Source organism: Cebus imitator, unplaced genomic scaffold (genome assembly GCF_001604975.1).
Source record: "Cebus imitator isolate Cc_AM_T3 unplaced genomic scaffold, Cebus_imitator-1.0 Scaffold326, whole genome shotgun sequence".
Classification (NCBI taxonomy): Eukaryota; Metazoa; Chordata; class Mammalia; order Primates; family Cebidae; genus Cebus; species Cebus imitator.
The window spans coordinates 1,416,465-1,438,506 of record NW_016107641.1 but is presented as its reverse complement, the minus strand read 5'-3'; the positions used below and the strand labels follow the sequence as shown (position 1 = coordinate 1,438,506).

The following is a 22,042-nucleotide window of genomic DNA, read 5'->3' as shown; positions in this document are numbered from 1 at the left end:
CCTTAGATTGAGGGGGTCCTCAGAGGCAGTTTTCCCCTTCAGACTGGGTTGGAAAGAGCAGAAGCTGCATGAAAAGGGAAGGGATAATTCCATCAGCAGAGTCAGGTAGGAATTCCAACATTAATTCCAATGAGCCAGGCAGGAAGCTTGGCTCATTCTTGCTCCCCCACACTCCGCCCTGCCCCCAGGTTATGAACACGAGGCCTGGGTGTACCTCTAGGCATCCCTCAGCACTCTCTGGCATTACACACTATTGCCTTAATACCAACAGTGACAACGATAAAACAATAATTACTTAGGCAGTGTGAGTGAGGTACCTCCTCTGGGCCAGGCCCTTGACAACATTGCCAATGTCAACAACCCTGCCGTACATTCCAGTGTGTCGCTGTGGGGACAAATGCCATCTTAATGCCAGGTTCCTTGAGCTGAGTGGGTAGTGGTTGTTGAGCTTGCATTAGGCCACATTCACACCCTGAGCTGTGGAGGTGTGAGGTTTCTAAATCAACTGTGAAAAACCTTGTTTAATGAACAGAAATCATAGGGGGAAATGAATAGAGTTTAATGGGTTGCATGTCTGCTTATTTGGTTTGGTCTAAACTAGACCTTGAAGACAATTTTAGGGGGCAATCTGACAGCAGCTTGGAAGAACTGCATGGGAAGGCTCACCTGAGTCCAAGGAGGTGCGCCTAGAACTGGCACAAAAGCCTCTCTACAGGTTGTTTTTCTCCACCCTGGCCCTGCCTCTTGGATGCAGTAGCAGACTTTGGTGCCAGTTCCATAGGGCCACCAAGAAGGTAGGGCTTGAACTTCTGAGCACAAAATGGGCTTCCAGGCCGGGGGATGTCAAATGTCTCCTCGGAACTTCCAGCCCACGTGGAGCAGCTCATAACCACTCCCTCCGTTAATCAGCCTCTCTGTTCGCTATCACGATGAGGAACTGACCTTCCTGCCTTCTTTCTAGATTCTCTACAAACCAATCTACTGATCTATAACTTTACTGATAATAAAACAAATAACTGTGGTATTAAGAACTTACTTACACACTGGCTTAGATTTCTTAAATTGATCCATCTGGAGAAAGAGAAGTTAACTAAAACAGCAGGCTTCTCTCTTTAAGAAAAACATGTTCAGTGCACATGTGGGAAATCAGTTGTTTGGAATTCCTTCCAATGAAATACGAAATTGGAGCAACTAAAATTGGCAACTGGGATCAAAAAGAAAGATTAAGCCAAAAAAATTACTTGGAAAATTAGAAAATAAAGCTAGAACATTCTGGAAGGCCCATTAAACAGCCAGTTTCTTAACTCTGTTGTAGCTGTGTGATTTTTTTTTCCCCCTTCAGTCTTCCTGTTCTATGCCACTTCAGTTCAGGATAATGGAGTCTGCTTTCTAGATCCGAAACAAGGACCTTCTCTGTTACCGTACCTCCCTTCATGAGTTGGCAGTTCTGCAGGCTAGCAGTGCCTCCCTGGGCCCAGCCTGAGTGGCGCTCGCTGTGGGTTGAAAACACTTTTCCTGAGCACAGAGATGATTGCTCTCTGCCCCTCTGCTCTCAGTTCAGGATCAGTTTTCTCAGAATGAAGATTTTCAAGCCCTTACCTTTTAAAGACCTTACTCCGATCACTGTTGTAGAAGACAAGAAACTTGGAATATCCATTGTGGAAGAAGATCTCCAGGGCAATGTCCTGTGAAGAGAAGCCCCTTTTAATGTCCTGATATTTTGTGGACTAGAGATGCTCCAGGGTGGCAGAGCTGCTGGAAATGGGCCATTGGGGGTCTCTGTGTCAGGTCACCCTTCCTGGGTAGTCCTTCTGAGCTCCCATGGGTGGCAAGACCTTGATAACAGGGATAGGGTGCTTCTGCAGAATGTGTGGGAGGGCTGGGGACATGACCACAGCTCCAAGTTCCTTTGAAGCAGGAAGCAAAAGGCCCACTTCCAGGGTAAGCATGAGGCAGACATGGGAGAAAGCACCCATGCCAGCCTCAGACACTTTCACCTCTGAGTTATGGGTTTGGTTTCCTGAGCCAGAAGTCACCTTACCAGAAACACTAGGGGAGCTAGTTTGGTGGGTGCCGCTGGACAGCCTCATGAGCTGATCTATAGATGCAGCACTCTGCCCAGGGCACTCTGCCCAGGCCATTTAAGCAGCACAGGGTGCTCTGCCCAGGCCATTTTGATGTGGCTCCACTGGCATAGTAAGGTTTTTATTAGGGGTACTTCCTTAATGCCTAATTAAAATTCACATAATTATTTTTTTTCTTTGTTTTTCTGTCATCTTATTTCCTCTCTAACTCCTTTCTAGTTTAAGCTATGTAAATAACAGATTTGGAATAAGAAAGAGACTGAGTCACCTATGGGACAAGCCTCAGGGATGAGATGAGGCCAAGGAGAGAGAATTTCCAGGGATGAAAGGAGGGTCAGGGAGGGGTGAGACTGGACATGGAGGGAGGGTGGAGTGGGCTAAGGGTCAGACTCAGAGGTGGGTACTGCATCCAATAATGGAGTACTGCCCTGCATCTACTTGGCTGGAAGTGAGTTCTCAAAGTCAAGTTCATTAATTCTCCTGAGCAGAAGGAAGGTATGTGCAAGGATGTTGCAAACTTCCTGTCCTCTGCTAGTGGGCAGGAGAGGCTTGGATTTTTTTCTACAAATAGAAATATAAATAATGTGGAAAACAGGAAGTGAATGCAGAATTTGTGGAGGGTACAGCTTGCCCTGGATGCCTGGAGTGCCAAGCTCTGCCCTTCTCCTGGGAGAATCCAGAGATGGACAAATGATGGCCTTGCTCATAAAGCTCTCCCCTTGGCTTCTACCACTTCAGTGAACCAATCCTCTGGAAACAATCACCATGTACTAGGGGAAAAAACCCAACTGACTGATACTTATAACTTATAGAGTACTGTATAACATTTAAGGTAGACATATAATCACAACAAATAATTTTGAGTACCTACTTTGTACCTATAATTATACTCAAGGCTGTATGCATAATAGTGGGAAAGGAAGGATGTGACCTCCTGCTCACTGGAGGGAAAGGAAACCAGAGAGGTGCCCACAGGAGCTAACGTGGCAGAGCTGAGGTGGAGACAAAGCCCAGACCCAGCAGCACTGAACCATCAGGGCAGGGTTGCTGCTTCCACTCTGCCCTTCCAGCTTCCTCACCCTGCAAGGGTGCTCAGGAAGCTCAGGCAAAAAGAACCGTGTTGCAGGGAAAAGCAGCAGAGGAAGGAAGAGTGCTCATGAGAGGGCTGAGCAAGCTGCTGGCAAACCTTTGACAGCATGGCAGCTGGGACCTTTCAGAAATCCACTCTTCCCCTTTAAAGGCCCCCCCTGAGCTTCAGTTTCTTTTTCTTTATCCTTTTTTTTTTTTTTTTTTTTTGAAATAGAGTCTCTCTGTTGCCCAGGCTGGAGTGGAGTGGCACAATGTCAGGTTCAAGCAGCTTTCCTGCCTCAGCCTCCCGAGTAGCTGGGACTACAGGCATGCACCACCATGCCTGGCTAATGTTTGTATTTTTTTGTTTTAGTAAAGACAGTGTTTCACTATGTTGGCCAGGCTGATGTCGAACTCCTGACCTTGTGATCTGCCCCTCAGCCTCCCAAAGTGCTGGGATTACAGGCATGAGCCACCACACCCAGTGCTCATGCTTTGGTTTCAGAGAATGATAATGAGACCTCTTGCAGGAAGGGTCACTGGACGAATCAACGACGTACCTACAGAAAATAGATTTACAAATGAAGACATCTAGTTCATCTAGGCTAAGCACTGCTCCCTTGCTGGTCTTTGGAACTAACGGTGACCCTTCAGAGAGGGTGGAAAGGGATCCTGCCCCTCCTGTCACATGGTCCCTTAGATCCTCTTTTCTGCCAGCTATCCTGGTGGCCCAGGGGATGGGGATGCAGCTTTGCTATTGCTGAGCTTGGGATGATGAAGGCAAGGTGTGTTTGAGGTCGCTGGAGGCCCCTCAAGTTTACCCTGCTCCCTTTGCTGCTCAGGTGATGTTTCTAGAAAGTGTGATCTACAAGTAAGGTGAGATGAGAAGCAGGAGGTTATGACCAGCTATGGCTGAGCTCCTCCTCTGAAAGCAGCCACCATCTCTGTTGCATGCCTGGCTAAGCCCTTGAAGGCAGTGGGTGAGACGCTAAAAAGCTCTGGTTGAAAGTGGCAGCTGGGAGATCCCTAAACCACTTGGCCCCATAAACAGGGCCAAGCAGGAGCTTGGCGATAAGTGAGCACCTTGGGGAGATGGGGAGAGTATGTCACAAGGGAGGTCTTGCACCTGTGGGCAGGGCAGGGCAGAGGGCACTCCACTCCCAGTCATCAACTCTACTGGGAGGCAATGCATCTGCCCTGCCCTGTATTCTTAAATCTCCAAGGCAGCTCTGGGCTATGTCAAGATCAAAACAGTGAAGCAGCTGAATCCTACAAGACACAGTGAAAGGCCCAACAGCCAATGGCAGGGACTAGGGACTGGAGAGAGTGGGCAGAAGTCAGAACTCCCACCTGGGACCAGGGCCAACATAAGCCCAGGGAACTCCCGGATGTCTCCTGAAGGGCACTGGGCTGTGCACAGGCACAAAGATGAGTCACAGAGGCGTGTCTCTGGATGGCTTCTGGACCACCTGTCCCATGACCCTGCCTCTCGCCGGCCCCAGGAGGGCCAGTATGCAGTGTGCTTACCTGCAGGAGGAAGCGAGCCTGTCGTAGCTCCCGCACATCAGCATAACCATGGCGCTGGCATGAGTAATGGTCAGAGGACCTGTCTTTGCTGCACAGGTTGAAAATGAATGGATCGCTGATGCTGAAAAGGAAACAGCCATGCAGGGCACATGTTCAGACATCAGAGTGAGGACACGTGCAGGCTTCTTCCTCTTCCTGCCCTCCACCAGCCCCACCCACATTTCCAAGGACATATCAGAGGGATGCGGCGGTCACTGCCAATCAGTGTGCTAGTCCCGCTCATCTGAGAAATCCTTGCTGAGTGCTTGCCCATGTCAGCTCTGGCAACAGTTGCTGACACATGAAAGCTGCCCTGCCCTGGAAGAACAGGGTAGGGTGTCCCAGGGGACAGCAAGATGATAGCACAGTTTTCAGGATGACACTGACGAAAGGTATGGGAGTGGGAGTGAGAAGGCCCCTGGCCAAAAGTAGGGGGCAGCAGGGAGGGCTTCATGGGTCCTGTGCATGACCGTAAACCACACGCAGGAGCCTTGGTGGATTCCTGTGGCCTCCCTTCACTGGCTCCCCCGAGCCTGTGCCAGCTACCTCTGCCCAGGAATGACAGTCTCAGCCCCAGGATGTCTGCCCTGTCACACACCTTAGTTCCTCTGCCCAAGTGTTCTTGTTTTGTATTGAACGAACTCTTTCCCTGGCAGGGCTGAGAGGCTGGACGAGGTAACTGAGTGAGATGTGGCCCGTGGCTGCCATAGGGACTGGCAGGACTCAGAGCCTTCCTGGCAGGACTGGGTCTACAGAGCACTTAGCAAGGAGGTTGGAAGGAAGCCAGGTGACCATGAGACTGAGTGCAAACCAGAGTTAGGAGGGGTCATGCGCCACAGGGAGAAGGAGGGAGGGGAGCAGAAGAAGGCAGAGAGGCCACTGGCGAGCCATGAGGGCAGTGCCTGGAGTGCATCTGCATGGCGCTTGCATCCTGAGAGGCCGCCCATCCTGTCCTGGGCCTTGGGAGCCTTTGGGATGAGGTCTCCTCTCCAGAGGTGAGTGAGGCTCTCACTGACACTGTAGAGTGATGTCTGATGTTAAACCATGGAGCTCCTTAGGACCCTTGCCCACCTTCCCCACATATTTGGCAGCCCTGAGAGCTTCTGGCTCTCAGCTGAGCTGCCCCTAAACATCTCTGACTCCCAGTGGGGCCACAGTGGTAATTCTTCCTACCCTTGGCTTAGGTCAAACCACATCCCAGGTCAAGGTGCTGGTGGGGATGACATAGCCACCAGCATCCCTGCTAGCAGGAACCATAGCAAATATCTTTTGCACCTTGGTTGCATGTCTGACTGGTCTGTCTCTCCTGCAGACCATACAAAGGCACCGGCCTGAGTTGCTTGGTATACCCAGCCCAGGACAAAGAGGTGCACTAAATTCTGAGGCAATTGCTCAATCACACAGCAGAAACAACTTCCTGAAAGGCAGAGCTCATTCAGTTTGCAAAACCCAGGCTGGAGACAGAAAGTGTAAGGGGTGCATCTTAAAATTCCCAGGCCAGGCCTTGAGTGGTAAGAAGAAATCTTGGAGAGCTGGTAAGGGACCCACTCAAAAAGCAGAGAAGGGACCCACATGTGACGTGGGTCCCACCTCCCAGGCGCCTGTAGGAAGAGAGGCATGCCTCCAGTAGGCATCAGGCAGTCCCAAGATGAGGAGAATTAAGAGGGGTGTGCAGGAGGCTTTCGCTGAAAGATCTCAGAGTGACCCCTCCTCCTAGAGAAGCAGAAGACAGGAGGAGAAAGGGAAGATAATAAATTTGTCCAAATATTTATTCCCAAAGAGAACAATTTGTACACTGGAAATAGCTGAAATGCCTCGAGCTAATCACATGAAACTCTTTACCATCTGGACACATGGGAACATGAGAAATACAGCTGATTTCAGTTATAGACAGTTACATTTCTGGACATCTGGGGCACGCAGTCATCTTAAATTGTGTATACAACCACAACCATTTTGATAAAATGCCAGGATTGAGAAACGAAGGCCTCCCAAGCATGCCAGCCCTCAAGAAGCCTGTGGGCCAAACACAGGCCCAGAGAGCCAAGGGCTGCAAGGGCCCCTGCCCCAAGGTGGTCCTGCCAGCCCCAGCTCTAGGTGGCAGGGAGTGGGTGAGGAAATTGTTTCAGCTCCTCCCATTCCAGCTCCCAGTGTGGTCCCCATGGCCCAGCCGACAATGCAGACCATGGAGCCTCCATGTTCCACTTCTTGGGGAAGTCCAGAGAGGCCAAGCAGTCACAGAGGCCCAGAAGGAATTCTCCAGTCTACAGTCAGTGGCAGTCCAGCATGCACAGCACTAAGAGCTTGGACGTGTGCTGGGCAGCAGGGAAGGCTGTCCAAGTGAGACACAGCCTGAACCCCTTGCTTAGGCCCCTGAACAGCTGGACTTCGAGGCTGTAGATTCAGGCTCTCTGCAGGCCCTTCCCAGAAGAATCCTCCCAGGCCCTCTCTTCTAAGCCACGTCATTATAGAATAGATCAAACACAAAACACAGCTTTGGTTCTGGATGCTTCTGCCAGGATGCTTTAATAAAAACCTGCTGCTGGCTGAGGTTATTTGTCCATTATTAATGCCCCATCCAGATCTCAGCTGAGCTGTCCCTACACATCTCTGACTCCCAGCAAGGCCATAGAGACAATTCTTCTTCCTACCTTTGGCTTAGATCTAGCAGTATTCCAGGTCAAGATACTGATGAGGATGATAAAGCCACTCCTCTGTGCTCCCACTGTCCCATGCTTGTGGGAACCACAGCAAATATTCTCCATACCTTAGCTGTGTGATTGGCTGGTCTCTCTCCCTTGCAGACCCTTCAAAGACACAGGCTTTACCCATGGCTCTCTGTCCTCTGTATCTTCCCCTGAGCTCAGGGCATGTTTGCTGAGTGACTGTCATGCTCTCTGGCCTGCCACACATTTCTCTATTTATTGTTTAATTGGATTCTCATAAGGAACCCTTATACTGAGCATGACTTATTTTTATTCTTATATTGTAAGTGAAGAAACTGCATTCCAGAGAGGTGAGGCTTTTCCAAGGTCATGTGGTCTGTAAGAGGGGAACTTGGAGTCAAACTCGAGTCCTCCGACTCTAGTACCCAAGCTCTTTCAACAGTGCCTTTTTTCCCTGGAGGCAGACAAGCTCCCTAGCTTTTATGGAGCTCTCCCACTGGCTCCCTGCTTTCAGTTTGCTCTGTGCTGACTGTTTCTGCAACTCAGGACTCTGAAACACAGACGACACATGGAAGAACGCTCTGGAAAATGGTACAAAGCTTTTAGGAGAAAAGATATGTTGAAATCCCAGTACCTCACGTTGTGATTGTATTTGAAAACAGGATATTTACAGAGGTAATCAAGTTAAAATGAAGCCATTAGGGTGGGCCCAAATTCAACCTGACTGGTGTCCTTATAAAAAGGGAAAATTTGGACATGGAGACAGACACACAGAGGGGAGATGATGTGAAGACACAGGGACAGATGGCCACGTGCGTGAACCAATGCATCTCCAAGCCAAGGGAGGCAGAGGATGCTCTGCGAACACCCGAAGCTGAGAGAGGCAAGGAAGCGTGTCTCCCTAGAGCAGTCAGGGGAAGCGTGATCTTGCCTTGGTTTCATGCTGCCAGCCTCTAAGACTATGAAACAACACACTTCTGTTTTTTTTTAAAGCCACCCAGTTTTTGACTGCCCTAGCAAATGAATACAGCCACCCTAATCAGCTAAGAAAGGGACCTACTACAAGCAAAAGCTAACCTTCTCAGAAGGCTGTTAGTTTCTGAGGAAATTTCCAAAGTCCGAAGTCCAATCACTGTCGAGAAGTCTGCAGTGTTCTTGAGTCTGATTTAGGATATTTTTATTGTACATCGGAGAGGTTCTTTCAAGGTCTAATGCGCAACTGACTCAATTTCATAGCAGTCTTTTAGAGAAACATTTCAGGTTTGACTTAGCTTTATTTTTAACAAGCTTATTCATGTATCTTCTTTAATCTTCATGGTCAAAATAAGACTTAATCCCCATTGATCTGGCATGATCTAATAGTCTCTCAGAACTGCATCTCCAGGAGTGCCAGCAGTTTCCTAGGGCAGTAGACAAGACCCCAGAGAGAAAGCACTGTCTGAGTAACAAATGTTTCTTTGAGGTATGGTGATTATAATTACCTGGGCACTTCCCCAGTGCAATTCCAGGGTAGTAATTTCTTCTCACTCTACTCCTGCTTGCGTTCTAGAAAAGTCCATTTTTCAGACCTTAGAAGCCTCCCTTGTTTGTCCTTGCCAATCAAGTGAGTACATAAAACCTGACCACTGGGCTTCTATTAAAAGTGCAGCTATAGTGAATTTGATCAAGATTAGATGTACCTCATAAACACAATTTACCTAATCAATAAGATCTTATCTAACACTAAGTCAATCTAAACCAGAGGTGAAGAGTGTAGCAGTGGATTATGCGAGTCATCATAGGGGCACGCTGTGCATACAGATAGAGCAGAAAGCTTTCATCAGCTCTTAGAGAGGCACGGCTGCAGGCCCATTGTCCATATTGATCAGTATCAATAAAACATGAGCAGAAAGATGGGATGAGCATGCCAAGTATTAATTATGCTTCTCCTGCCTTGGAGAAGCACAGAAGACACAACAATCGGTGAACGTTTGGTATGAATAAAAGATCGAAATTAGCAGTGAGAAAAATGCCAAGTTTAAAGTATTCTGATTTAAATCACCCAAGGTGGGCTGACATCTACTCTTCCACACTCCCTCAACTCTTGCTTGCTGACATAGGCTGGAAGTGATAGGACGACTGGAAGTTAAGGTTCTTGGTTACTGGCAGATAAGACTTGGACTCCTCTGTCAGTAGTCTAAAACAGTGACTCTCAAAGTGTGGTCCCAGACGAGTGACAGAAGCAGCAGCAGTGAGAGACTTACTAAGCCTCAGGCCCTGCCCCAGACCTACTGAATTAGAAACTAGGGTGGGGCAAGACCCAGGGGTCTGTGTGCTAACGAGCCCTCCAGGCGATGCTGGTGTCAGTTAGTTTGAGAGCCACTTGACTAAGAGGTCTCTTGTCATTATCTGAACCTGGGTCAACTGGAAAAGCAAGGCCTATCTGCATGAAGAAATCTGCATCCAAATATCTTCAAAGGCAATGACCAAGTGAAAGTATATACTTGACAACTGTACTTTTGGCAAAAGTTTAGTCAATTTGATTTTGAATGGCCTTGCTTCATAAACACAGAATTGCACAATAAGGGCTGACTGCACCCGAATAGACCAATTGCACTTGATCCTAAAGAACGCGGCATTTCCTGCCAAAGTCCTCTGGTATTTGTTGGTGCAAAAATGACTTAAAATTTCTTCCCAAGTCTCACCCATTCTGCAAGATCCAGATCTTGGTCACTTCCTCAGGTCGCTCTTCCCCACCGCCCCAGTCCCTCCCAGGCCATCCCTCCAAGCCTGAACCCTGCAGAGCCCTCTCATAACACAGATTTTGGCCCATGATCATAGTGTGTGGCCAACAGTTTCCAAAAGAACCTTTGCATGCTTCCAATTGCAATACATCCCTCAGAAGAGAGGGGCGGTGCCTGTTGTCTTACACAGAATGAGCAACCAACATGTTGTTGAGTGAGTAAGTTGATGGCGACTGAATTCGGCCATGCAAATAACCTAAGGACTGATCTCTGAGTCCTGACATTCCACATCAGGAGAGACGCGAGGAGCTGCCACATTGGTACACAGTCCCAACCGCAGCTTGGGGGAACCGTGGCTATGGATGGCCTATGCCAGTAGGTTCTTCTGTTTTATCTCATGGCTCAGTTTCAGGCCCAAACCCAAGCCCACTGTAAGAACAAGGTGACAAGGGAAAGAGTGAGGGCTGCTGGTAAGGATGAACAGGGCTCAGGGAAGAATCTGCTGGAAGAAGTGGGTAACTCACTTGGATAAGCAGTGACGGGTACAGTAGACATCACCCGTGGGAGACAGTGTGAAGTTCTCGCAGATGTAGAAGTGTTGGTGTCCAAAGAGCAGGACCCCTTCCGACACCAGGTGTCCCTGAACAGTCACCAGGGAGAACTTCTGTGTCACCTGGAAGGAGAGAGTGCCAAAATCAGGTGGTGCACAGGAAGCATGCCCATGATTCTTGGGGGAAACAGGAGGGTAGTGACCAGTCACCCATGGGGCACTTGGAGGTGAGAGCAGTGCCTTGTATGAATGACAGTTCTGCTGCTCAAGACCTGTACTGCTCTTCACAGCCTGCATGGCACTTCCACACCCCACCTGGGCTGGTGTTTAATCTACCCAAGCTCACCCCTGCTCCCACCAAGGTGTGCGGGTGAGGGCTTACTGCTATATTCAGCATGTCAAAGTCGTTTCTCTCACTTTAAGCCCCCCTGCAACTATAAACATTCCACAGTTAGCAGTGAGGAAAGTTCAACAGGTAGGAGGCATCCCTAGTTACAGAGGAGAAGGAGCTTGTCCATGGTCCAGGGACCAGCTGGTACATGGTTGAGCCAGGACTAGAAGTCAGAAGTGCCCAGAACCACAGGTGCAAGACCTGTACTGCCATCTCTGCAAGGGCCAGGCAACCATGTGCAGAAGATGCACAGTGCTCTGCCCAGATCCTTCCTCTTGGACCGAGGCGTGCATTTCCTCTGCTGCTGGAAATGTTGGACATTCTCCAGAATTGCCTTAGCTGAATACAGCCCCTAGCCTTAGGTCACATCCTCTTCCCAGCGCCAGTCTGGTCCCACAAACTGGTCAATGTGGGGTAGGAAGGCTTAGCTCCTCTGACTCAATTCAAGAAAACTCTAGCAACCATCTCAAACCTAGAGCTGCTCTGAAGTCAGCTGAGATCTTTGCTGAGCCTGCACTGTGGTTGCACATCTCCATCGGCCCAGCCCTGCAATCCTCATTCCCAATCAACTTTATGCATGAAGAATCTGACCTGTGTCAATGTCTGGGCATGACCCAGAGTTCTGGATGTAGTAAGAATCAAGTGGGTTCTTACACAGCAAACGCTAAAGAAACAAGTGAGTGAATCAACAAATTCTGGAACATGAGGGCATAAAGGGACCAAGAATAAGGTCAAGGCCAGCATTTTGTCACAGTAATTTTGTGCTAATTCCAGTTATACAAAAGCAGAACAGATATGTTTAGGAGAAAAAATAAAAGCGGTTCCATGAGATAAAATTCTTACCAAAGATCAGTCACCTACTAAGTGACATAGTCTGGGACTGAAGCGAAGCTCCCTGCTCACCTTTGAAGGCAATGACAAGACCACAGGGGTGACACCTGGAGAGCAGGCCCTGAATACCAGCTCTCCAACTCCTGCAACAAATGGGATTAGTGAAAGCCACAGCCGGGGCCAGAAAGCAAAGGTTCACTGAGGGTTTTGTTCCAAAGTAAGCATTAACCACTATGGCCCAGGGCAAGTCAGGGCTGAGCTGTTTTTCCTAAGTGAGGACTAGCCAAAAGCCTCTGTTTCTGTAACCAAGGCAGACAGGTGGCTTTCTTGGTCTATCATCATAATGACAATCTACTTTGTCAGAGGAGCTGGCCCTCGAGCCACCTTCCAAGCCAGAATCCAAAGTGGACTCATTTCCAATTTCATTCATTCATCCAGGTGGTCATCTATTTATCTGTTATGTATTCAGCCTCTGCTCCCTGGCAGGCCTTGAGGCAGGCTTTGGGGAAAAGGTGGACAATATATACAAAAATCCTACCCTCACGGGGCTTAAAATCCAGTAGCTGGATTTTAACCAACAAACTATTACAACCTGTGATACATGCTAAGAGAGAAAAACCAGAGTGATCTTGACAAAGATAGGGAGAAACTTGGCGAGGGCACTATTCTACCCAGATCCTGAGACTTGAAAGGTGGAAACGTATAAGTTATGGAAAAGCTTGGAGAAGAACAAGGAACAGGGACAACCAGCTAAGGGCTTACAGGCAGGAAGGGCTGATCTGGGGAATATAAAAGTAGTCAGTATGGTTGAGATGAAGTTAGAAAATAGGAGTACCTCCATCATAGGTGGTCTTAGGCAAGACCATTGGGTTTTATTGTGGTTGCAACAGAGAGCTGTGGAAGAGCTTACTTCTAAAAGATGACACTGACTGCTGGATGGAAAAGGCATTAGAAAAGGCCAAGGCTGAAAGGAGGATGCCCCGTCATGTTGCTATTTCAGTGATCTGGGAGAGATGGCAGAATGCAGAGGGAAGGGAGTGGGTATATCTAAACAAGAAGGAGCTGCTACTGGACTAACTGGAAAGCAAAAAGGAGAAAGAGAAAAGGAAAGGGAAAGAAGGAAGGAAGGAAGGAAGGAAGGAAGGAAGGAAGGAAGGAAGGAAGGAAGGAAGGAAGGAAGGAAGGAAGGGGGGAGGGAGGGAAGGCGGGAGGGAGGGAAGAAGGGTTGGTTGGTTGAGGACAAATGATCAATGTCTACTCTGGGACTTGAGTAACTGTGTGGCATCCCCAGCTTCTCTAGTAGTCTTCCCCAGGGGCAACTACCATTACCACTTTATTGTATATTCTTCCAAAGAGACTGTGTGAATACATTAGCATGTTTATACATATTCCTTTTTTAATATACTTACATATTTACATTCATATACTTAATACTCTGCATCTAGACTTTTAACAATTCATCTTAGATAACTTTCCAGATCATTTATTATAAAGCTGTCTAATTCTTATTAATAGTTGTGGTCTCTTCCCTTCAATGGATGTACTACAATTTATTTGACCAGTCCTCTTTGATTCAGGTCACTTTCAAATGTTTTGACATAGCAGGTGATGCCACAATGGCTGTCCTTGCAGGTAAGTCATTTTGAATACACAAGTAAATCTGAAGAATCGATTTTTATAAGCAGAATTGCAGGTCAAGGGTGTGGGCATTTTAAAGTCAGGTAGCCATTGCCACATTACCCTCCTACAAGGTGACACCAATTTACACTCCCAACAGGACTATTAGGAAAATTATGCCAGGCTGCTTAAACTTTTTTTCCTGTTGTGCCTTTTACAGATGAGACTGAGAGATCCCCATCCTCAGGTTCACATGGTGAGATGATGTGGTTCTGCAATGCCAGTCCTGGCCTATGTCTGTCCAAACCCTCTCCTCTCCCTGTGATACCAGGTCCCCACCACAACCTCCATGATGCCTGCGTCAGGGTCTCAGAGCACATGCCTATGATCTGGTGCTTCCTTTTGGGAAGACTTAAGTATCAACCAGAATAAACCAAACCACAAGAAAAATGTCTGGTGAGAGCTGGGTTAATAGCTTAAACATTGATTCTGTTAGAAAAGAAATGGCATTTTAAAAACTAGAAAATGAACCCAAGTGAACTATTACCTGCTCTTCCATTTAAATTAGCCCTAGGAGGGCTCCATCCCTAAGTTTACTCATGATTAAGAAATCCCTCATGTCATGATTCATTGATCACTTTAAAGAGCAGAACTTTTGCTTCATAAGTAGAGCTTTTTTAAGATCATCTGAATGATATATTAGCACTCTTGATGGGTAAAATAACTAAGAAAATAGCCACAGCTAGCTCTGTGTATGATGACAAACAGGTTGTCCAGAAATCAACGAAATACTGGAGCTGAAGTTGGAGGGTGTCTTAGTTTATTTTCTGCTGCTATAACAGAATACCCCAGACTGAGTAATTTATAAAGATAAAAGTTTATTTGGCTCATGGTTCTGGTGGCTGAGAAGTCCAAGAGCATGGCACTGGCATCTGGTGAGGGTCACCCCATGGTGGAAGGGTGGAGGCTGGAAGTGAGCGTGCAAGACAGAGAAATGGGGCTGAACCTAATCCTTTTTATCAGGATCCAATTCCCATAAAAATGAACCAATTCCTGCAATAATGGCATTAAACTATTCGTGAGGGTCGCGATTTCATGGCGAAATCACTTCTTAAAGACCCCATCTCTTAATATTGTTACAATGGCAATTAAGTTTCCAGCACATGAATTTTGGGGGACATTCAAACCATAGCAGGGAGACAACAGTCTACTGGGACATTCAGTGATAGCTCACACCAGCACATTCTTCTAAAGTCAGGCCTCAGTGGGTGCATCTATAAAGGGCAAGGTCAACTGGATGCTCTCTAAAGTTTTCTCTAGCATCAGTAGTCTGCAACTTAGTGAAATACCCTAATTTTATAGGTGGGAAAACTGAGGTCCAGAGAGGTGACTGAAGGTACCCAGTAACAGAGCTGACAATATATGCATTCCCTTACATTTGTGTATACAGCTAGTGAGTCTTCTGCAAAGAAAGCTTTAGCCATGCTCCCATTTATCATCTGCCCTCTTCCTACATTATCTGCTTGCCTTGACCTTGTTCTGAATACATTCTGTTGGTACTGGGATATGGAATAAGTATTCTTACTTTTTAGAAAAGCACAGGCTGCTAAGAAAAAGTCACGTATCAAAGAGGGAAAGCCTATATAAATTACATTCTTTTGTCCACCTATTAACTCTGGCATCTACTTTTTCTTAATTAGACAGAGAATTTAGTCATACTAGTAATCAAAGAAATGTATGTTAAAACAATAAGGAGACGTTATCTATCTAACTGTATCTATTTATCTATCTTTATATAAATAGGAGATATAGCATCTCTTTATTGTTTTATGTTATACATAAATATAAATATATATAAATTTGGAAAATATGGAAAGGAATGTAATGTATGAATCTTTTTACATAAGTACATCTCAGGTTTAGACAAGGAACAGGGATGCCCCCTACCTGCCTGCATCTGTCACTTCCACAGAGAGTGTGCAGACAGCCACACCTCCCATCTTTCTCTGCAGACTCAGAGGAGAGCAGGTGGAAATGTTAATACCTTTGCTCCTGTTTGGTTGCACCAGTGAAATGTGAAACATTTTATAAGTCCCGAGGACTGTTCAAGGCACAATGCTCACTATAACCTGTTTTCACTAAGGACTGCTCATTGGCAACTGATTAAAATTAGAGCACATATTTAGCCAGGGTAGCTCTGAATATTGTAAAACTTGGACTCAAGGATTTTGGGCATTTATTTGAATAGTTAGTATGTGTGAGAATCACATACTAACTGCACAGCTTGATAAAATTCATATTCCCAGGCTACATCCCCAGACGTTTCAATTGAACAGGTGCAGAGTAGGGCAACCTTAGAATGTTCATTTTAATAAGCAATCCAGAAGATTCTGATGCCGGCGATCTGAAGCCCATACACTAAGAAACTGACCCATGGTACCATCTAGACTAAGAAAGAAAAGGTTTCATCTGATGTCAGTATATTGCTCATAATTTACTCATTAATTTGTTCATTCATTTATTTAACAGGTATGTATTAAATGTTTAGCATATGCCCCACACACTGGGAGGCACAAAAGAAAATAAAACACGCCTTCAAGATATTTACAACATAACAGGATAGAGAGAGAGTAGGCTATCAGCTCTCCCAGTACAGTGTGGGAGGGAAAGCACAGGTGCTCTGGAAACACCCAGGAGTGTGTCTCACTCAGACTGAGATGGAAGTGGGGGCAGCAGTGACACCAGAGAAATGGTTCCTGAGGAGGTGAGGAGTTACGAAGATCAAAAACAGGGAGGAGCATTCCAAGGCACAAAGTCTTGAACCAGCTGGACATTTTGGAGACTATAGGTAGTTCTGTATAATTAAAATGTCAGTGGGGTGTGTATATGTGTGTGTGTGCATGTGCACACATGTGTCTCTGTGTGCATATGTGTGCATGCACACATGTATGTGTGTGCATGTGGTTGCACATGTGTATCTGTGGATAAGAGAAGTAAGCCCAGGGAGACCACTGGGCCAGTTCTGGAATGGCCTTGTATATGAAGTATGATAACCTGCATCTCAGAAATATTAAGTAAGGATGGCATGTGTTGTTTGCATTTCGGAAAGTCACGGAGATTCAGAAAGGCAGAGAGTTACTGCATAGAAAGGTTAACCCCCTCACTTTCTACAAACAGCCTCAGCTAAAGATGCCTGGAAGGAGCTTGTAGAAGATACCACTCTCTGCAGTCCAGAGAAAAAATCTCTCCCTTTGAGCAGATCATTTCTACCAAGGTCAAACTCATATTTTACATTGAGTTTGTATGAAAAAAAAATCACGTTTCATTTTTTGTGTAATCAAAGAACAATAACAAAAGGAAACCCTCACTTGAGGACTGACTCTGGCCTGGTTCTGGAAGCTGTGCAATGGACATCCCAGCCATGTGGTAACTGACATGGACCTACAATTAACATTTATTAAATCAAGCACTCCTCAAGTCAAACGGAGCTGTTTGTAGAGAAATGCATTTGTGGTCCTGGGAATCATTAATCAATGACGCAGAGGTGGCACAGAATAATTGAATAATTACCATCTCAGGTATCGCTGGAGGCAACAGAACTTCAATGTTCACACAAAGAAATGAATTAAGCGGCTGCCACCCTAGTGCCGGCACCACCAGCATCCCTTAAGGCTAGGAAGGTGCCTGCAGCTCCAGAGGTTCTGTCAGAGGCGCACCACCTAGATGCCTGGAAAGCAGTCATGCCCTGGAAAGTCTCCTGTGCCGTGTGTCCAGCAAAGGCCATATAAGTAAGCACTTCTGCAATGGTAGCAGGGGGAGGGGTGGGGATTCGTAGGTGCATGCATAGTCCTGCCATACCCCTATTGTGGGCATGTTTCACTTAGAAATTTAGAAAAAACACAAGGCCCACAAGGTCTCATGGTGACATCGGAATTATGGGAAGTCCCGGCTTATAACCAATGCTTGCTACAAAATGCCTCAACACAGGCTAATGAATGGTACAAGCCTAGAAAATATGAGAGTAACACACACACACACCTTGCACAAACTTTTTGTATATTTGCTTGAACATGTTCATGGGTCAACAATCAGTGCACCCATCCTCCTTTCCTTGGCTCAAGTTCCTATCCTTGACACAAAACCATAGTGGTCCAGGGATAAGGCCACAGTGGACCAGGGGCTAAGGCACATGCAGGAGGGCAGGCAGGCACCTGCTTGACATGTTGCATCATAGGCAGAGATGCCATGTTGGCGAGGGACCTGAAGGCCCGCCTGCACCAGCTTTAACCACAACAGCTGTAGAGAAAGCAAACGGGGCCTGGAGCTACAAGTCCACGTGCAATAAGGGCAGTCTGCTGAGGGGTAGATTGCTGGAAAGGTCTGTAACTTGCCCAACACAGTGAGTTGGGAGACAGTCGAGAGGGGGCAAAAACATATGAACTGAGAGTAAGAGAGATCTGAGGTCAAATCATAGCAATCCAGTGAGTAGCCACTCTGGGCTCTGTTTTTACTATCTTTATAACGGAAATAATAAAGTCTCCCGATACGGTCTAGATGTTTTGTTCCAAATCTCACGGGGCCTTTAGTGTTGGAGGTGTGGCCTAGTGGGAGGTGTTTGAATGATGGGGGCAGATCCCTTGTGAATGTCCAGGTGCTACCTTCACTGTAATGAATGAGTTAGTTCTCTGAGACTTCACCTGAGATCTGGTTATTTGAAAGAGCCTGGCCTCTCTTCCCTCTCTTTCTCTAGCTCCCTCTCTTACCACGTGATGTGCTGGCTCCCGTTCACCTTCCACCATGATTGAAAGCTTCCTGAGGCCTCACCAGAAGCAGATGTCAGCACCATGTTTTGTGTACAACCTGCAGAACTGTGAGCCAACTAAAGCTCTTTCAATATAAATTACTCCATCTCAGGTATTCCTTTACAGCAACCAAATGGACTAACACACCTCTCACAGGGCCACAGTGAGGCTGAATGACTGCGTGAAGCTAACACAAAGCAAGGGCTCTGACATCTAGCTGTTCACATTTTGCTAATAATAATAATAGCAACAAGCAAACAGCAGAATGAAGCTCTCAATCCAGTCTGTGCACTTTGCTGTGCCAAGCTGCCCTCCTGGGCACAAATGATGGACTTCTGCCTCCCTGGTGGTGGTGGTGTGGCCGCCTGCTCCAGTCCAATCAAGCCCCTCCCCAACCCAGAGCAGGCTCCTCCATGAGCCAGGTGCCCCCAGGGCATGCCCTCCCTCAAGCTGGGTCCTGAGGCACCTGAGCAGACCCAGGTCTGTGTGCAGGCTGGTTCCCCTGGAGGACCTCCTGACTCATGCAGCCCCATCAGGCCAAGCTCACCAGGTCTTCAGGTTCTTCCAAAGCACACACCCTGTGTGTCAGGGAAGGAAGGGATGCGAAGGAACCCAAGTCTCTCTGTACCTTCAGAGGAATCATAGGCAGGCTCAGAAATCATCAATCAGGCAATTAGAGACGGCTGGGGCAGGCCCAGGGGATGGAGCCACCAGCTATGCCCTGGGGTGGGAGTGTGCTGGGAAGGAGCACACCAGGACAGGTTCACCCAGGAGGCCCAGAGGCTGGGAGCCATGAGCGAGTGGGCGTGGGGCTACATGAACCTGGCTGGAGGAGGTATGAGGAGGAGGGGGAGTGACAGGCCACAGAGAGGCCCCAAATGTCCCGCCAGCCAGCCAGAGTCCTGCTCCTTCAGTCTAGAGCAGAAGGACATTCCTCTTGTTCAAGGATTTTCTGATTCATGTGAGTTCCTGAGGTCTGTTTTCTTATGTTCTTCCCTGCCTGTGCTTTCTGTTTAGGGACCTTCTCGATTTCACTGCACATCAGTCCAGGCCTCAGCCTCATCCTAGAAACTTTCCTCTTTCTCCCAAAACCTTGCATTTGGTGTGAGTGTTGGCACTCTGCAGAAACTCCATTCCAGCTGATCAGGCTCTTCATGGGCTCCACTCTGACCCTCTGTCTCATCCTTCACCATCTCAGCAGGACAAGCAGACCCATGGAGACCTCCAGAGTTTCCCATCTAGCCAAACACTCCCTGCAGCCTTTCCCCAAGACATGTGGCTTCTTGCCTCACAGGAGTCTCATTCTCAACAGGATCCTTCATCCTTCACTTTACAAGGTCATGCCTTAGGTACCAGGGTTCTTCCAAGGTCCCTTCTTACTTCTGGGAGAGTGAGAACAAATCCTCTGGGACAATGAAAAGACCAGCCACAGCCACAGCAATAATAGCAGACACCGGTGGCTGAGAGCTGCCTCCTCACAGGGCACGGTGTCAGACAGAGACACAGCCCCACATGGATCTTTGCCACAAACTAGTGAGACCAGGAGTAGATCCCCATTCTAAAGATGACGGAAAGAAGGCTGGGAATGGTTCTCTTACTCACCCAGTTGCTAAGCCTGTAAGTGTGGGCAAGAGAATTAGAAATGGGCAGGGTTTGTACCCTGACCCTGCCTGTAGCCTCCACTCTCCCCTCACCAGGGACCCTGCCCTGCCCCAACGTCCCCGGGCCTGCATCTCCAGGAGAAGGCGTGCCTGGTGGTTTGTCTTCACTGACCCTGCGGGAACTCAGCTTGGGTCCAGCCTTTCTCACAATTCCCCATGAAGCCAGGGGCAGCAAGCAGAGCCCCATAAAATGCATAGAGACAACTAAGGCAACGACAGATGCCCAGATAATGGCAAGGATCACCCTGTCCAGTCCTCCTTCGGGCCGGGAGCTGACACTCACGCAGGGTCCCTGGCTGGCCCCTCCCTCCTGCAGGTACTGGCCACCTGGCGCTAAGTGGAAGCAGGGCAGCTCCCACTGTCTTCCCTCCCATCGCCCGCTGGGTTTCGCGTGCTCCCGTCTGCACATCCTGAGGATCCCCAATGCAACAGCAAACTGTGTGCGGCGTTTCTGACAGCTTCCCACTGAGCCACAGGAGGGCCAAGGAAGACTGAAGCTTAAACAAAAGGCAGGGAGGAGCGGATGGGAAAAGAGCCCCTTTCTGGTTTTGTCCTGCCTCGGAGGCTGGAAAGTCAGTCACCTGGGGGCTTCAGATCCTTCCTGCTCCCCAGCAAGACCCCTGAGGGAAATGTCACCTGGTGGACAGTCAACAAAAACAAGAAACAAGACTCTCAGGGACAGGACAAGTGTCAAAGGCCTGCAGGCTGTAAGAGGCCGGGCCGGGACTTGCTCAGGACTCTGACCACAAACTCTAGTCCAGCCAGGGTGGGAACTCCCAGCTGGCCTTGGATGCCTGAGGGAGTCAGGCCACCTGCAGAGGCTCTCCTGGGAGGCTAGGGACTCACCCTGGGGGACAGCAGCCTGAGTGGTGCCAAAGTGGCAGGCTGTATTCCAGAGAAGTCCCAAGGAAGCTGTCCCATCCAACACCCACACTGCTCTGAAGGGATTTTGCAGATAAAATTAAGGTTACAAATCAGTTGCTCTTAAATCAGAGATGTGATCCTGGGTTATGTGTGAGTTAGTGCCATCTCCTGTGCCCTAGGCAGCAGCAGCAGAGTCAGTCAGAGAGGTGATATGCGGGGAGCGGGAGGCAGAGGGGGCCAGGAGGATCTGAAGGGTGAGAAGGATGCCACCTGCTGCAGGAAGTGAAAGGAGGAAGGGCCACAGGGCAAGGGAGTTGGGTACCCCAAGAAATAGATGAACTCCGGCAGCCAGCAGGCAGGGAACAGGAGCTCAGACCTACAGAAACAGGGACTTGGATTCTGCCGGCGCCGGAATGAGCTTGGAAAGGATGCCTTCCCCGAGGCTCCAGAAAGACACATGGCCCTGCGAACACCCTGGCTGCAGCCCTGTGAGGCTCTAGCAGAGAACCAATTGAGCCCCGCTGTTCCCAGACTTTCCAGACAATAAATGTGTGTTGCGTTAAAATCGCTACATTTGTGGTAATTTCTTTTGGCAAAAATAGAAAGTGAATATAAAGCACTGCCATGGTTCTCTTACCAAAGCAATGAAAAGAACCAACATGGATACGCCACATAATCAGGAAAGAAGGCCAGCGGAGCTGGGGCATGACATCTGTTCACTGTGGATCCTTCCTGACACAGTGCTCAGCCTTGTCACCATAGACAATGTAGGGGCCTGGCAACAGACCTGGCCTCTGCCCACCGGGCACCAGGAGCACCCTCTCACCCTGACCATGGCAATCAAAAATGCCTCCAGACAATGGCCAGGGACCCCTGTGGGGTAAAGTTGCCCCCAGCTGAGAACTGCTGCTCCTCTAAGGCCATAAAGCAAAGAAAAGTTTTTATGGAAAGAAAGCAGTGACGTCTTAGCTGTTTTTTCAATGGACAAGGTATTTACTAAATACCCATCTATCTATATGAGCATATTAATATATTGATATATCCCAACTGTAATGATCTGCTGTTAGTCCTCAGCAACTGGATGCTATGAATACACACTTATGCGTACATGTATGTTATAGATTTTAATATCCATTTATCAAAATTTCACACAGTAGACATATAATACTTCTATAATCAAAATAAAATGCACATGAACTTAACATGTCATTCATCTGTG

At 47.9% G+C, this 22,042-nt stretch overlaps 1 protein-coding gene across 3 annotated transcripts in view; it reads right to left on the bottom strand.

Moving 5' to 3' along the window:
* WDFY4 (WDFY family member 4) overlaps window positions 1-22,042 on the bottom strand; it is a 307,995-nt gene that overhangs the window by 80,608 nt on the left and 205,345 nt on the right. For all 3 annotated transcript variants that reach the window (XM_017504669.2, XM_037729965.1, XM_037729964.1), the window contains 4 exons: window positions 10,632-10,780; window positions 4,680-4,800; window positions 1,600-1,685; window positions 2-64 (listed from right to left, as the gene is read on the bottom strand). In XM_017504669.2, coding sequence (XP_017360158.1) covers window positions 2-64; window positions 1,600-1,685; window positions 4,680-4,800; window positions 10,632-10,780 — 419 coding nt within the window. The remainder of the gene's footprint in view (window position 1; window positions 65-1,599; window positions 1,686-4,679; window positions 4,801-10,631; window positions 10,781-22,042) is intronic.